Raw genomic sequence first — 18,431 nt, forward strand, 5'->3', positions numbered from 1 at the left:
TATTCTGTTGAAAACTTTGGATTTGTACATTTCACTGTTTTTACACATTTACAAGCTCTGCTGATATTACTGTAAATCAGTCAAAAAATGATGCATGTTGCTAACAAACACATCCAAAGCAGCAGCAGCAGCTGTCTGTCAGCCCACCCCTGCCTTACCTGAACAAGCCCAAATCCCCCCTGAGGAAGGAGGTGAGAATATTGTTCTGTATGTCTTTCAGAAGGATTATTGTATTATTAGCATTGCTATACTATCATATTACCTTATATTTATTTGATATTGTTTATTATTGTTTTTATCATATTATTGTTACTAGATTCTTATTATATTACTTTGTTATTGCTATTATTACTATTATTATTATTAGAACCATTACTACTATTACTACTTTCGCTGTTAATATTATATCCATATCGTCATCTTTGTTATTATTAGATCTCTACACAAACTTATCCAGTGGTGGCACTGGTGTGACCAACTTTCTCAGTTGGTCAGGGAGAGTGTACAGCATAGCCATGCATGCTGATGAATAGTTGACTTAACTGGCGTATCGTAGTTTTGTATGAAATAAAGATTTACAGTGACTCGAGATTTGCAAAATGTTTTACTGTCAATATTAACCTATTATTATTATTATTATTATAACCATTACTATTATTACTATTACTACTTTCACTATGAATATCATATTCCTATCTAATTGTACTACTACTGTGTTATTGTTATTGCTATTCTTATATTATCTTTATCTATTTTTTTATTTTATAGTTACTCGATTCTCATATTATTTTGACAACTCTTCTTAAGCTCCTCCCACTATATGACTGCATACTTCCGACTGTACTAGTTATCTAAATACAGTGCCCTCTATTGACCAGCCGCCACTGATGAGGCCCCAGATGGGCCAGATCTGTCTCATCAGCATTTTTACCATTGCTTGAAGCTCCTTTGTTTTGTTCGGCATGTACATTGTTCAGCCGTTAGTGCAACCTAACAAGTCTGACAGGAAAGCCTGAATACCTCCCAGGAAAATCATCTGTTAGTCAGAGAAAGGAAGTTTGTCTGCCTTAAGCAGCTTAACATTCAGCCTTTATTCTACATACGAACTCGAGCTTCAGGTTAAGTAAAGATCATAAACTACTGTTGTTCACACACAAACTATTCCATATAAAGTAATTACTTGAAGTCTTGCATTTCAAGGGATTAATGGTAATTTTCAACAAACAATTGCAGACCTATCTTACAGAGACCCAAAAACATCGGAGGGAATGGCACTCCCCAATATGCTATTATTACTACGTGACATTATCATTTTTAACTATTAGCTGACACACACACACACAGATACACATCTTAAGGTAAAAGGAAAGTTTATTTTTTGTTGGAAAAGCACTTTCTGTATTAGCAGTGTATTACTTTAAGTTGTTATTTCCATGTGAATGAAGAATTAAAATATGCACTTTTTTCAGTAAGCTAGGCTTTCAAAATAAATCTTAAATTCTGTTGGTTCAGGAAGGACACCAGAGGTGTATTCCATAAAGGAGGGTTAACAAACTATGAGTCTATCCATAAACTCTGGGTCAACATATGGGAAACTCTGGGTATTTGATTCCATTACAGCTGGTATGAAATGGGTTAATCAACCCTGAGTATGTAAACCTTGGGTTACTTACATGCATGCGCGATAAAAAGCCATCATCAATGGATCGACCATCACACAAATTACCATGGTAACCGCCCGGAAGAGAATGATTTATTCACCCTGATGGGTGAAATAAGTCGGTGTTTGAGGAATATGAGCCTGTTCTAAAGGTGTGACACCGTCAGTCACTATAGTGGCTTAAATCACCCGTGATTAGTCGCGCTTTTTGGTGCCTTCATCACTTTATTGCTTCAGTGACGTGACGAGTGGGGAATAATATAAATAAAATGTGTTTGAGGAGACGTGTCAGCAGCATAGGATGGGTGCATAGAGTCCTCCTGTTACACTGGATATAAAAACAGTGACTGTCGCTTGATATCGAATCATTTACATTGATTTTTAATGTAATAGTGTCGCCAGAGTCATCTCAACGTCCAAAAAATATGCCATAAAAATAAATAAATAAAACTGCAGTGGGACGCAAACCCGCAACCCATCGCTTTGAAAAGCGGTGTCATAATTCATAATTCACTACAAAATTGCGTGCTCTATATAAAACAGCAATTGAGTCTCAAAGGTGGATTCATTTAAACTGTAATCTCCTCTTTTATATTATCCACAGGTTTGTATCCAGGGAACTTTACTACAGACATCAGTAGATGTTTTAATGCAATGATGTGAGCACGTCTGTGCTGTGATGTTACTAATGTGTTTCAGAGAAAAGTGTCAAGGTACAATCAAGTGTTCAGAAACGGTGTTGAGGTGGGCGGAGCCAGGTAGAAACCCAGGGTTTCTTCGATAAAACCTGCCAGCGAGCAGGTTTAGTTCACGGACAATGTTGCCATGGTAACATACTCAGAGAAGAACATACCTTACATTTAGGAATGGGATACTCAGAGTTTCCCTCATTTGAGCCCGAACATACTCAGGGTTTGAACATAACCCGCTTTATGGAATACCCATGACAAGCTGCCGGCTCCCACTGCCTTTTTATTTATTTTTTTACCTCTGACTCTGAATGCATTATTTTGTACTTTTATATTCTTTCTTAAACTGTATTTTGGAATTTTGAGTTGAATAGCAATAAACATATATTGCAATGTTAAGGAATTCATGGGTTTTTATTTTTTTATTTTAGATATGTAAATCAACGTATAAATTACTTTTAGTAGATAATTGATAATCAAATTGAGTCGAACTGGAAAAATTAATCGTTAGATTAATCGATGCATGGAAAAAATAATCGCTAGATTAATCGTTTAAAAAATAATCGTTTATCCCAGCCCTCCATTGACATTATGGCTCTCCATTGAGGAAAACTCTGTAACTCCAGTGATGCTGAAAGCCTTATTGCACTTACAGCTCCTTTCCTCTACTTTGGGCTTAAAATACGATTGTAGCCTGATGTGTGAAAATCTGGGTCTAATTAAGACATCACTTTGGTCTACAATCTTTTTCTGTTATGGCCTCGTAGGCTGCTAACCACAGTTCTCCTCCTTGTCTCCTGGAAGTGTGGACTTTCTCATTAAAAGACAATTGAAGAGCAAGATTTTGAAAATATACTGTATGGGGTGAAATCTGCAGCTGCTTCTACTCTGAACTGAATGGCTGCCGTTTCAGGTTTGCTGTTGTTGTTGTTGCTGACATTAACATTTTTCCCACCTGGATCGTCACTGAACTTTTCATAAAATTATTAGGTGATCATGCTGTTCTCCTGAACAAAGTTAAGAGCACTGTTCATAAACGCCAGAATGAACGCGCTTACAATAACATTCATCAGACAGAAATACCATACGTTGAGTTCACGTTCACCCAAAATATGAACAGGTTCATGAACAATTGTTCATTGAACACATTCAGGCACAACACTGGCGACATGTATGCATAATGTACCTTTGCATCTTCTCAACAGGTATAAGAAAATTTCTCTCTCTCTCTACCTTCAAGTCAGAAATTTTGTTCAAAGCATGTCCCACATCATACAGAAATACAGAGTCATACTCCATGTTTGTAATGGCTTCTGCTGTTATTTATGGTTTTTTAATTATTATTCATAAATGTATTTATGTAGTGTTTCTTTTACTTTTATCTGCTCTTAGTCTTACCTGGGTAGGGAATGACCAATGCCATGGGGAGGGGCGATATTGTTGAAATTTTGAAAAAGTTTTTCTTTTTTTTTTTAATGAAAATTAAAAAAATAAATAAGTCCAGATTTATGACTGCTTTAAATTGTAAAACAGTACTGTCTTTTTACAATGGCTTAAAAGTTTTATATACGTATCATTGTCGATATACAGAGTCGGTCTAAGTGTTCAACTGGGAAAGTGTAGTTTGAAGTGAAAATGTTATTAGACTGTGCAACATAGCGACAATTGGTAACTTTAGTATATTTTGCAAATCAGTTTGTGCATGATCCATAGAAATGGAGGTGATTTCAGAAGGGTTTTACTTACTCAGTCAGTGGTCCATGAGCCTGGTTCCTCAGCTCTCTGTAGCCCCTCCAGTGAGGCATGTCTGTCCTAACAGGGTGTCTGCCCTCCTGCCTCAGGACTTGCTCGATCAGCTCAGCGCTGGCCACGTTTACCACAACTAGAGGGCCGTACTTGGACTTCCACAAAGGGCCGTAGATCTTACTGTGCTCAATCTTTGTAAATGACATAAGACAGCGAGGTAAATGTGTGTCATTTGTGATATTCCTGTTTATATTTGACCACATTAGGCTACATATAGCCAACGTCTATCTTTTCCCTGTTAACATAGGACAGAGCTAGCATTTGTGATTGAAGAATGTTAAACTTCTTCTTACCCAAAAAGTATGTGGACACCTCTCTAATGTGAAACTCATGTATAATACGGTAGCTTACAAAAGTAATGAAACCCCTTGTCCCCTTGTACTTTGCCACATTAAAACACACATGTAAATGTAAATGATTGGGATTGTATGTAAAGACTAACTGCATAACTGTAAAGTAAAAGTAAAAGGATATATGATGCTTAAGTTTGTTATCGTCCGTAAAGGAGATCTTAAATTCTCAAGAGTTTATTCTCCGAGTAAGTTTTTGTCAGCTGCATGTGCCGAACAATCATTAAGTTTCACAGAGAATTTTTAAATCTTTTGGAATCGCAGACATCTTTTTAGAGCAGATGGGCTGTGTAAGTAAGAAAAAACAAGGAAAGAAGACCACATGGAGGAACTGCTGCATTTACAGGAGGAGGAGGATGAAAGTAAGTCATGATGCAATGTGGATTTTGAGCATAAAGGGGAGCTCGACCCGCCCCCTACCTCTGAGGGTGATCAACACCCCTTCTCTGAAGTCGCACTCCCCTCACAAAGTGTCTTCCCTGAGTCTAAATCTCTACTTTTGGCTAACAAAATGGAAGAACTGGTTCTTGATGAGAATGGATTGATGGTGAAACTGACACCCACTACAAGAGGCAAGCTCCACCAATACCTACTCATAAAACCATGGTCCAATCAGTCGCTGGGGGCTCTCTTCACGGGGTCTCTCCGGGCGGTGTCGGCCCAGCGGGGTGTGGGGGTGCCTGTTTCCTATGGGTGTGGCTTGGTCCTTGTCTCGTCTCCTTGTCATCTTGGGGGCTGTGCTTGGTGTGTGCGGGCCCGGGGCGGCCTGCCTCGCCAGTGTGGGGGGTGGGCGAGCTGGGGGGTGCTGGTGTCTGTAGCGGGGTTGGGGCAGGGCTGCTTGGCGCTTCGAGATGATGCTGTTTGCTGGGGGGCGGCACTAGCAGTTCCGGTGGTTGCGGCTGCTGTCGGCTGCCTGGTAGGTCTGTCCTGCTATCTGCGGATCGGTGGGTGGGTCCGGGGGGGGGGGTCGCCTGGGCTCCCTGGCCCCCGCTCTTTCTGATAATCTGGCTGCGTCCTCGAGTCCGGGGCAGGGCTTGGGTTTGCAGTGGCAGTTTCTTGCACATACATCAGTCTACGATGCACTAGCATGCCTTGGACTGTGGGATAAAACTTGTAGTGGGCTTAACTTTAGACACGTTGATCCCAAATACCTGTTTCAGGTATTACCACTCACTCCTTCCCTCTGTCCACAGCCAGCACCATTATAGTTGAGCCTCACGCCTACAACTTCACATCTCACTCTCACTTTACAGTAATCAACTCTTCCCCACCCTTCCATCTCTCTACCTTGTATCGCTCCTCCCTGCTCTCTTCCTCCTCCACCTCCCCCCCACCCCCTCACTCAGGTGTAACACTGCCCTCTCTTTTTATATTCTCCCTTTAATAAAGTGTTTCTTACCCTTCCTTAGGGAGGGCTGGTGATGGTCACAATTATGCAGTAAAATAATGCAATTTCTTTAATTGCAATAACAAAAAATGCATTGCTGTCTAAAAATGATTGCACTTCTTGTAGTGTTGACCTTTGACAGCATGTGCAGACAAGTAAAATTAATAAATAAATAAATAAATAAATAAATAAATAAATAAACAAAACAAAACCATGGTCCAAAAAGCCAGAAGCGTTAAAGCCAGTCCAGCTGCAGCTCCTGCTCTCTGAGCTCCAACTCGCTCAGCTCCATATGCCAACTCAGCTTCGGAAGTAGATGCGCTCAGCAGGGACGTGACGTCACTGTAATCCTCTATATATGGGTGTCTTATAAACGTGATGTGTGTTTACATGACTCTGTTTTTATCTGCAGTACTTCTGAATGAGGTAGGTCACCAGTATTAATCCTCAACACTTGTGGTGTTTAGACTGACCATTAGTTTGTTTAGAAGAATCCCCCACCTTAATTACAATCAAGAAATACTGTAGATTTGAGTATTTTATTTTTAATAGGCTGTGCTAAAGGAGGCTAGTTTTGTTAGCATAATGATAATCTTTCTTCGACTGTTAACCCAAAAAAATCAAAGATACATTTAAATGCCTTCTGTATTCTGTTTTAACAGGTATGTTTGACCCAACTAACCAGGTTTAGTTACCCACCACAGCTCATTTTGTATTGAGACATGACAATATTTGCAGCTAATCTACGTTAGCACAGGAAATGATAACATACTGTAAACTTCAGACTTAGAATAGGTTTCTTGGAAAAGTTTGCTTTTGTATGTTATCATGACATTGAAAATAGAAGTTTCGCATTGTTAATTTACATACCCCCAAGTTAAAATTGAATACGTCTTTATGATACATTTTCACTGTTTATCTTGAATGAAAATCTAAGTTTTTTTCTTGTATTTGTGTGTCCATTAAAGAGATGGCATGGTTTGTGTAATATTTAGCAAAATTTGTTTGAAATGTAAATTTTGAACTACAGCTGCTTTAAATGTAGATTTGATGGTTTTGTGCTGATTGAGTTTTCTAACACTGAAATTATTTTCTGACCAAATGTGCTAATTTGTTTTCTCTATTTATGTGTAATCATATAAATCTAAATAACTTTTCAAATGACTCTAATTCACTGATGAACTGAAGTCCAGCAGTATCACCATCTGTCCCAAACTGAAGACATTTACAATTCCCGAGTTTGAGCAACACTTGGATGTACATGTAAAAAATGTTATATCTTTAAAGGTGAGATTGGCACACGTGCAGACAGCCTATTGTGTAAATGCACATCTGATAAAATTGCTGATAAACATGGCTCCTATTTTTTACAGTTTTTCTCAGTCACTTTGGTGCTTTTCTCAGATCATAATGAAAATTCTCACAACTATTAGTTCAACCTCCACAACATTTAGTCAATTGTGCACATCATTGTAGCAATTCATCCTTCCTCTGAACAAATTGCAAATGCTTTTGGACATGTATCAGTTGCTTTCATACAATTTTCTGCTGTTTTATAACATTATCATTTGCTTATGTCATATCAGTCAAAATGAACTATGCTTATGGATGCTGAATAGTCGTTCCAAATAAAATTAATAGTCTTCATTTAATTCCTTGATTCATTGCATACAAAGTTGTTGAACTAGTTATCAAATTCTGCCAAGCAAATTTTATACCTTTCTTTTATCATTTTTTTCCTGGAAATGTCTCCTAAATTGAACAAGGGATGATATTAGTTGTGATGTAGATGAAAATATGTGGCCAGACAGACAGAAATGTCTGGATGTGCCAGAATGATTTACCTATGTTCTATTACAAAATGTACTGTTAGAGTATATTGTTCACATTTGTGCACAGCTCTAAAAAAAGGGTGTTTCTTATGTTTGTTCTAAATAAGTGACTGTAGTGTACAGTATTTTTCTTTTGCACAATGCTGTAGAATTGCAGACCATATACAGTAAAAATGTGAAACATACGTATTCAGTGTCTTGTACTCACTTACTCCCCTAACTACAGCAATGTGTAACTTTACTGTAGTTTTCAAATGGCTGTACAAGTAGTGTATAATGCTGTCGAGCTTTTTAAGGTAGTGTCACTGAGTTCTGACCCTTTTTTTTGAGTGGAAAACAATGAGAGAATAATCTGTCATAATGAAAACATGACAAAGTCATTTGACTACCTTGTTCATAAACGATGGTGTCAAGACTTCTCATTTTGATGACACTGGCAAATTGATAGATAGATAGATAGATAGACAGACAGACAGACAGACAGACAGACAGACAGACAGACAGACAGACAGACAGACAGACAGACAGACAGACAGACAGACAGACAGATAGATAGAAAGATAGATAGATAGATAGATAGATAGATAGATAGATAGATAGATAGATAGATAGATAGATAGATAGATAGAAACGCCAACAGGACAGACAGAACCATTGATGTTATGAATCTAGCGTTCCTAGCAACAGCCTGTTACACAAAAAAACAGACTTACTGCAGTATTTCATGGGTTAGAAAGAATACAGCATCTATCAGAGCTAATAATAGGCCTAAACGGACATGGTCTCCCTTGTTTTGGTCACAATCACAGACCCTTACATGTAAATGGTGAAAACCTCAGACCATTGCGAGAGACCGTTACATTCAAAACCTACCTATATTTACTAAAGCGTACACGCCCTCTGCTCTCTTTTCTGTTTCAGGTGCCTTGATGCTGGAGCTGGCAGTTCCTGGTCAATTATTTGTGGCTCAACTAGTCTGGGACACTCTGATGATCTATCCCTCCATCCTGTTCTGATCGTTCTTCTGTTCACTAAACCCCAACCTACGGTGGCTGGGAAGTGTCAGGTGAATGCATTTACAGAAATGAACACAAATGCAAACAGGTCACAACACGAATGCAAACAGGTCACAACACGAATGCAAACAGGTCACAACACGAATGCAAACCGGCCACAACGGAAGTGTTTCCGACGGACCGGTATTACAGTCGGACAGGTATTATGATATGATAGCCTGACATGAAAAATATAAGAGTATCCTAATCAACTTTCACTTACTTTCATACGCGTTTCGATGTCTTCTTCTTGTTCTTAACTGTTCTGGTGGGTTAAAAACATCCGCCAGAAACGTGTCCGTCTGTAATACCGGTCCGTCGGAAACACTTCCGTTGTGGCCGGTTTGCATTCGTGTTGTGATCTGTTTGCATTCGTGTTGTGACCTGTTTGCATTCGTGTTGTGACCTGTTTGCATTTGTGTTCGTTTCTGTAAATGCATTCACCTGACACTTCCCAGCCACCGTACCAACCAGTCGAGGCAGGAAGACTGCCACCTCTGAACCTGGTTCTGCCTGAGATTTCTTCCTGTTATAAAAACCAAATAAGGGAGTCTTTTCTTTCCACTGTCGCTAAATGCTTGTGGCTCTTGTTGGGTTCTTTCTTTCTTACTATGAATTTTATATTGTTAAGGCTGTACCAGCCTGCCATTGCCCGATCTCGTTAGATCTCTGAAGCTGACCGTTGTGAGACAGGTTATTTTTACCTGATGTGTTGTTGCAATTGTAATCCTGGGCCTGGTTAGTAGTTGGATGGGAGACCACTGAAAATTCCAGGTGCCACAGTGGGGGACAGTCACTTCAGTGGTATCTGTCATTCTGTCATTGTGTCCTTGGACTATGGCAGCCTCGCTTCCGTCAGTCTGCCCCAGGGCAGCTGTGGCTACAATAGTAGCTTACCACCACTAAGTGTGGAATGAAAGAATAATGCCTTAATTTTGTAAAGCGTTTTGAGTGTCTATGATAAAGTGCTTTATAAAATCCAATGCATTATTATTATTGTACGTAAGTAGTAAGTAAGTAAGTAATGTTTATTTCTATAGCACCTTTCACAGACAGAGGTCACAAAGTGCTTTACATATCAGCTCATTCACACTCACATTCACACACCATTGGGACAGATATTCTTCTTATTATTATTATTATTATCATTAAACGCTTTGAGATTACTTTGTTGTGTTCTGCGCTATATAAATAAAGTTGAATTTAATTCAATTAATTAATGAAGGAATTATTTTTGTTGTAGACAATTCTTTATCTCTGGCTACATTCCTCACATGTTTAAGGTTTCCCAAAGACAGTAGTTTAAAGAGACAATGGGAACTTGCTGTGAAACAGGAAGGTTTTGTGGGAACTGAGAAGTCCTTGCTCTGCAGTGAACACTTCAAGACACATGACTTTGACAGGACAGGGCAAATTGTCCGGCTGAGACAGGGAGTCAAATACTAAATGCTCTTGTAGATAGTTTTCTGTGAAGATTGTTTATGTAATTGTTCCTTGAATATTTTAGTTCTTTGGCTATAATAATAATAAAAATTATGATGATAGGGATATAATATTAATAGTGACAGTAGTAGTAGTAATAATAATAGTAATGGCTATAATAATAATAATAACAGCAATAACAAAATAATACAATAAGAATCTAGGAACTATAATACAATAATAAAAACAATAATATTAAAAATAAACAATACTAAATAATAATAATAATAATAATAATAATAATGTAATATAAGAATATATTATAATATTAATAAAAAAATAATAATAATAGCCATAACAATAATAATAATACAATGAGAATATCAGTAACTATAATACAAAATATTAATAATAAAAAATAATACATAATGAGAATACAGTATAATGATAATTATAAGAATAGCAATAACAATAATACAGTAGTAGTACAATTATACAATCATAATAATTGCCAAATACAATGTATAGCCATAAGCAATGTTGTCAATAAAAAACCTGAGAACATCTGAACGTTTTCTGGGTTCCTTTTGTTCTATTTATGTCTATCTATCTATCTATCTATCTATCTATCTATCTATCTATCTATCTATCTATCTATCTATCTATCATGTCTGACGTTTATTACAAACAAACCCCGTGAAAATTGCTTGAGAACTGAGCGATTTATGACAACTTTAATTGTGTAAGCACATCATTGCTCTATAGATATTATGCACTGTAGGAGCGATTGCCATCGTTCCAAGATGGTCGCACTGTAGAAGCACCACTCTAGTGGGCTGCAGCAGTCGATGCGGTATCTACGTATATGTAGTCTATGGCATTACCGCCCAGGAGGAAACCCTCTTGTTCTTCTTCTCCTGTGTAGTTTTACGGCGGTTGGCCTTCCTCCTTTCAGCTTTTATAGGAGGGGCGGGGCCAACAGTGAAAGTTGTTGATGCAGGGAAATCTTAAAGAATCCGTTTCAGCCAATAGCAAAATTCACTTGTAATACTGGCGTTCAACCCTTAGAGGCCAGTAACTCTGACATTTTACAACTAAATACGCAAAATTTAAATACTTTTACTAAAACGTGAAAAGTGGGACTAGGATTAATAAACAGCACTACTTAATATCCAAATACAAATGTATTCAGCAGAAAAAAGTATGTTTGGGGTTTAGTTACTCTTTAATTATTTCAAGGTATTTCATAATGCTGTGAATCTTTAAACATTAAATTTATCTATCATCTATCGTAGGATAAAACTGAGCGTACTGGAGTTGAGCGGAATGGTCTGCAGCTGGATCCCTCTCTATAAAGCTGCAGTATGTAGAATTGTGAGACTTGTATAGAAAAAAATAATAAATTAATAAATCTAGTCATCTGTGTGAGGTGGTGAAAGAAAGAAATTGACTGATGTCCAGGTCATTTGAAACAACAGCATTAAAGGAATATAGGACAGGATTTGTGAAAAAACATTCATTTTAAGTCTTTTAATGCTAATATGTGATGAAGCATTCAAAACCAAAAAGAATGAGAATACACATCCCTATTGCCTTGAACAGGCTGTGTGATGCATTATGTACTGCAATTCGGCGTCCTCTGGATGTGACGTCAAAATACACTCAATGCGCGTTTTTGACCAGAAGAAGACAAACTACTGTTTTGTTCCGCAGAGGCGGATGGTCTTGCAGTAAACACTCACGTGAACGGTGAGTCAATACATAACACACAGCATCAGCTGCACTGCTATGAACTGCTTGGCTGAAGGCTACAGTTACCCTAACAGCCGTTGTGTCACTATAGTCTTATTTCTTGATCCTGCCCTATGCTTCTTTAAAAGTTCTACGCTGACACCAAGATGCATTAACATTAGGTACAGGGCAGCGCCTGGGTTCGCAGAAGTGGTTCTTGCACAAACATTGGTCGTGGATGCACTGGCCTTGGGCTGTGGGATAAAGTCGTACTGGGCTTAACTTTAAACACCTTAATCCCAAATACCAATTTTAGGTATAACCACTCACTCCTTCCCTCTGTTCAACGACACTATCATTATACTTAAGTTGTGTGCTGTCACCTGCTTCAATTTCTCCACACTTGTCACCAGACTGGCTGAACTGATTACACAACAAAATAAGCACAATATGCACAACAACAAAATCAGATCTCACTCTCACCTTAAAACAGTCGACTCTTCCCCACCCCTTCCATTTGCCAACCCTGACTCCCTCTTCCCTGTTCCCTTCCCCCTCACCTAGGTGTAATACTGCCCTCTCTTTTGATATCCTCCCTTTAAAGGAGACATATCATGCTTTTAAATCCTTCCTTTTTACATATAAATCATACCGTTGTGGTCTATAAAAAGCGTAACTGCAATGCTTGGGTCTGAATTTTGTGATGTGCTTCTGAGAGCAACTCATTTTGGTGCGGTCTCTTTAAATGCAAATGAGACACTTCATTACCCGCCCCCTCTCCAGGTTGCAGAGGTGACACTCGGTTCAACTCCACCCTATTCGGCCATTTTTGTAGTTTGATAGAAGAGATGCGGTTATGTAGCGGTGTATAAACTTTTTATTCACACGTTATTTACAAAATGTCAACAACGGAAGACTTGTCCATCCAGCCTTACATGTTCGAGCCAGGGTCGGACCCGACGGAGCGAGATGAAAATGATGATGAACCTGCAGAACAACGTCTTCAAATGGATGTTAACAAGTGAGCTAACACAAGCTAACGCTAGCGCCAAGCTAACGTCACGAAATGCATTTTAATACAGTCTTTTCGGAGACAAAAACGGCAAAATGAAATGACTAATGAAAACTTTAGACTTAAATTAAACCACGTAGGCCATATCATCAAGGATCTAAAACGAGCACACAGCGCTAACATATGAAGTCTGAAGACGGTGCAACTGCTAATGCTAACAAAACAATGACAGGGACATCTTATCATCACACTTTTTAGCGTTATTTACAGCTTACCGAAGTGCTCTGTTCATCGTCTCCAAAGATAGAAGGAATTGAACCCTCAATCAGACAAAGTCTTTCAGCAAATCCTTCTTTATACTGGCGGATGTTGCTGAAGCAGTCATCCTTGAAGTGCTTCGCGCACACAAAAATGACCTTACCCACAGATGTGGGTACATATCCGTGAAAAATAAAACTCAACCAGGCACTTTGAAAGTTTCTGATGCTGGGAGACGGTGTAATGAAGCGTGTGGGTTACTACATCCAACAACCGAACATTTTGACTTATCCTCTCATAACTTCAGCATCCTTGAGCTTGGACTACAAAATAAAAGCGAGAAATAAAAATGGCGGATTGCTCAAAATGTTGGGCCTGGAGTTGATGTACTAATTTGGCAGTTCCGCTGCAAATACTGTGACGTCATTGTTCAAAAAACGTAATAGAGAATCGAAAAATCGAAACAGATTGAAAAATATGACCAAAACAGAATATAAAGATATCAACTTTTCTGTACTTCTAAACACTCTAAATATGCAACAAAATGCATTTAAGGGCTAAAAAAGTGGATTTAGCATGATATGTCCCCTTTAATAAAATATTTTTACCCTTCCTTGGGGAGGGCGAGTGATGGTCACAATTATGCAATAAAAGAAATTCATTTATTTAATTGCAATAACAAAACATGCCTTAAAAAGATTGCACTTCTTGTAGTTAACCTTCGACAGCAAATGCAGATAAAGTTTTTAAAAATTAAAAAAAATAACTACTACTTACATATCTAATGTACACACATCAACAGAAGAAAAACACACATACAGCTCTGCAGCCGTTCTACAAGCAACACACTACTGCTCAAACCAGCAGCAGAAAAACTCCACTAACGTGACTGTTCCTCTTAAAGGGCCAGTAATAATTTCACTTGAAGTGAAACTAAACACGTATATATTAACAAGGCTTTCCCGTCTTTGCTGTCTTATAGAGTTGATACTGCTAAAAAAAAAAAAAAAAGAGTTCTCAACGGGTCAGAAGGGGTCAGAAGCTAAAAGTGGGCGGGAAACCAGGTTTTTGGGCCACAAGCATTTGCCTGCAGAACAATAGATAAAGAATATCATCTTGTGTGTTTATTTTATTTCAAGGGCCACTAGCTTTGCACTTTTTTTCTAAATTCTAAATGAGGTCATCAGAAGACAATTCTGTATACTTACATGATTTTTGTTTGAATCATTTTACATGTATAGTGATGTGTACTGAAGCATGCTGGTTGGCTAAAATAAAAAAAAAGCTTTCAGAAAATAGCACCTTTTTTATTATCTTAGGTTCAAATGCAACATATTTGTGTAAAACTTGTTGGCCAGTTGACATGATTAAGTAAATCACTTGATATTTATTGACTGAATGCTGACTTGCTGTGATCTAGATTATTTCATATTATTCATAACTACGTCATTGATTTATTTATAATTATTACTATTATTTAATGAAATGTTGTTAATATTTTGTTCTGACGCACTTTAAATCTAAATGGATGTTTTTGGAGATGGATGTAATGTATCCCTATTCAGGGCTTCTATTTTGTGAATGCAAGATTCCAGAGCTGGGTTCACCACCGTTCAACACGCATACCGATTTGCGCAACATTCAGTGCAGACGCACTCATCTACCACCCATCCGATCTTACTTGCATTTGTTGCGTTGTTTGGAAATATCCCTTCACAAAGAGCCAGTACAGTGTGGTCATGAAACTGGGTCCTCCTAATTCCTCCATGCTCTTCGGTTTATGGTCACCCATCGCGGTGTTGCTGGATACCGGCCTGCTCCGCTGCTGTCTACGGGGAAATTGCGCACTCTGCCCGGCTGCAGCGCTCTGGGTCCCGGCGTGCTGCTTCGTCCGCAGCCCAACGTTCAGCAGAGATCTCCTCAACATTTCTGTGACTTTACCGTGCCGTTCGAACACAAATCTTGGCTGAGTGCGTCACTTCAAGACAATGGCTGCCTTTGGTTTGTCGGCCTAATACAGACTGTTTCTCCTCCTCCGAGCGTCTGCTGCGGACTTTGATACGGTCATAAACTTCACTGTTGTTTTAAACCCACCACCAACACACGGTGAAGTGTAGGACAACTCATCCTCTGCAATAATAGAAATACTATAAAGATACTATACCAAAGTTTAGCAATCTGTACAGTTCAAATAAGGTAAATTAATAAACAACAAATCTGTTCTTGTGATTCCCCCTCTATCAAGTGGAGGAGGATTAAGTTAATGATTGAATTATAATTATTTACACTGTTGCCCAAGAAAATGTTTCACAATATTGTCAAAAAGACAGTTGAAATTAACACAAACATTCACATGTTACTTTACAATGTCCAGGGTAAAAGAACAGCAAAGTAGTCTACAATACAGTTGTATTTTATTTAACACTTCTGATAAAACAATCTCAACAATTTACGAGGTAATTTCAAATACTAACACTTACTAAATAGGAGGCTTTCAATTACTACTGACACTGACTTCTGTGCTCACTTTTAAGATGATAACACAAAACTTCAAGTAATTAAATACAAGGTTCTTTATTGATCACACATTGCCCAACAGAAAACGCATGAAATGCATTTTACCCTGACTGATATGTTCTCGACTGATACATGTCTTATTGCCATGTTCTCCAGTCAAACAATTTTAGTCTTTAAATACTCAGAAACATTTCCTCTGTTTTGGACTGCAGGATTCCACCATCTCCATTATATTAATTAGTATATTTAACATCCCTGTTAAGTGCCAACCTTCAAGTTTGTAAATTTCTCATTAATTCTTGTTAATTCCCAGGGAAAGTTTCCTACTTTGAAACTTGCCACAATTTTTAAACCCTACTCAAACCACTCAAACCTAACAAGATGGAATAGCTAACTATATGTAACTAGTCAATAGAGATAAATAGTTTCCTAATTGTAGGTGAAGTTTGACTATTGACCTTTTGACACTGAATTTGACAATGAAACCACAAATAAAAAATATCACGAGAAATGCATTCCACATGCAGATAAACATAGATAAAGAGCGATTACATAATTTTCTGTCATCTAGATCAGTGCTTTAAGTGGAAAGAAATAAGTGCTGATACTCCCCTAAATGACCTGCTATCAGTCTATCATTCTAATGTGGGGCAAAAACATGGGTGATATTTATATATACATAAATCTATCTCTCTATATACTGTTTCAATAGTTTTATAGTAAAGAAATTCCAAAGAACAAAGCCAGTTCTAAATCAAATCCACATGAACCAAATTCAAAGCTGCCTTTATTATCTTGAAGTCTCATGGCGTTAACATGACATGAAAAATAACATTGGCAAAAAAAATAAAGATGTCAACTAAAAGCTCCTCAAAAACAAAAATAATTGTTAAGTCCCATTGAGAACTAAGATTTACAATTATAATTATGTTCTCAATAAGATTATTACTGTTAGTTTGCTTTGTGTAAAATGTTTTTTTTTTGTTCTCAGTATTATACATGGCCTCTGTTTTTCCCAAACAGAGGCTGGGAATATTGTGAGGATAAGTTAAAGTAAATCATTGCTTCTACAGACCTCTCAAACCATCACTGTATGCCAGACATCTGCAGAAACAGAAGAAATGCCATTTGGAGGCCATGGAGCTGGATGTAGAAATAAAAAATGCACAATAAGGAAACTGGATATTGAGATCCAGAAACTGGAAAGTGACTGCACACTGTGTGTGTGTGTAAGGTTCTATAGAGGGTTTTCAAGGTGCGTCATTAAACCAGAAGTCGCCATATTGGAGGCACTCAGCAGGTAAACAAAGCAGATCCCGAATGTGGAACAAAAGGAAATGGTGAATTATTGCTGTGTTTTTGGCTGCATCAATCAAAAGTCTGGGAGAACAATGTCAAAAGTTATCAGAGGAAAGGAGGCGCGTGTGGTTAGCAAAGCTAAACCAGGATCTACGAGGCAAAAATCTGGACAATATCCAAATTTGTTTGGCCCATTTCTTGTCAGGTCAGTGAATTGTTGATAGCTGTGGCTCAACTAATTTTCTAGTGTGATAATAATATAATTCCTATTTATTAAAAAAAAATATATAATTCCTTTACCACAGAAAGTAACCTTCTAACTGAATAACTATTTCATTTAAGATATGACTTGATTGAAATTAAATCAAGTAACTTTTCAATATTTGCACGTTTCACTTTTCTTCCAGTATTTATTTTCAAATATTTACTCTAATACAATATGCATTTGATTACAAAGCTGACACTACACTGAGTTCACAGTGCTATGTGGAAATCAGATATTAAATGTGGCTGTTGAACTGCAAAATTTTGCATAATTTATTTAACTGGTTCACATACTGTCTAAAATAGCGTAAGCTACAAGAACTCTTGCTCGTTGCTTGTTTACCCGTTGCCCTGACCGCAACAGGAAGGTTTCCACAACGATTGCGTATTTCCGGTCCAAAATACGGAAGTTGTGAGAAAGTTCTATTGCTTGGTTAATGCTAGCTCTAGACTAATGTTAATGCTAGGCTAATGCTAACATTAGGTTAATGTTGTTAGTGCCTATAATAGCTTATGCTAATGCTAAGATAATGCAGTGCGATGTGGCCCAACCCCTGCATCCTCATCTGCATTTTCTTCAGGAAATGCAAATATTCCAGTTATTCACGGTTTCCTTGAATACTTACACACACACAGCGCTCATCCGTCCAGCAGGAACACATATACAGTTCATAAACATTTCCACACTCATTGTGTTCATGGGCGAGGATTTCCTTTGGAAAATACATTTTTCTGACGGGTTATTTTCGTCTGTGGAGGCTGAATTCGGTCCAATAGGCGACCGACCATTTTGCCAGCGTGACGTTGTTCATTACGTTTGGTGCGCTTGGCATTTGTGAAAGAGGACCAAACTAAATTAAAATGCGACAATGTTGCAGAACCGCACCGAGTCCACCGGACTGTGTGTGAAAGCACCTTTAAACGTACCTGTCCTACTGTAAGCAGCTGATTGTGGTGCCAGCTGTTGTCCAGATGCCCAGGGTCACAGCTTCACTTTGACACATCAATACAGGAATCTCTGTAATCCATAAATCTTGTCTTCATACATTATCATAGATTGAAAACTCTAATCTGAAGTTGTACAAATGCAAAACTGTACCTCAAACTTGGAGTAAAACTATTTCCTAGACTTCAATTATCTGTCACGTG

The 18,431-nt window shown here is 38.0% G+C and overlaps 1 protein-coding gene across 2 annotated transcripts in view; it reads right to left on the reverse strand.

Annotated features, from left to right (window-relative positions):
* The window catches only part of cyp27a3 (cytochrome P450 family 27 subfamily A member 3), a 44,237-nt gene extending 28,830 nt beyond the window's left edge, over positions 1 to 15,407 (reverse strand). The window contains exons 1-2 of one of the 2 annotated variants that reach the window (XM_028435373.1): positions 14,884 to 15,406; positions 4,096 to 4,286 (exon numbers count right to left, since the gene is read on the reverse strand). In XM_028435373.1, coding sequence (XP_028291174.1) covers positions 4,096 to 4,286; positions 14,884 to 15,129 — 437 coding nt within the window. In that variant the 5' untranslated portion in view covers positions 15,130 to 15,406. Of the gene's footprint in view, positions 1 to 4,095; positions 4,287 to 14,883 lie in introns of both variants that reach the window. The other variant, XM_028435374.1, reaches the window with a different exon arrangement.
* Between the last annotated feature and the right edge of the window lie 3,024 nt (positions 15,408 to 18,431).

This window comes from Gouania willdenowi, chromosome 21 (genome assembly GCF_900634775.1).
Source record: "Gouania willdenowi chromosome 21, fGouWil2.1, whole genome shotgun sequence".
NCBI lineage: Eukaryota > Metazoa > Chordata > Actinopteri > Blenniiformes > Gobiesocidae > Gouania > Gouania willdenowi.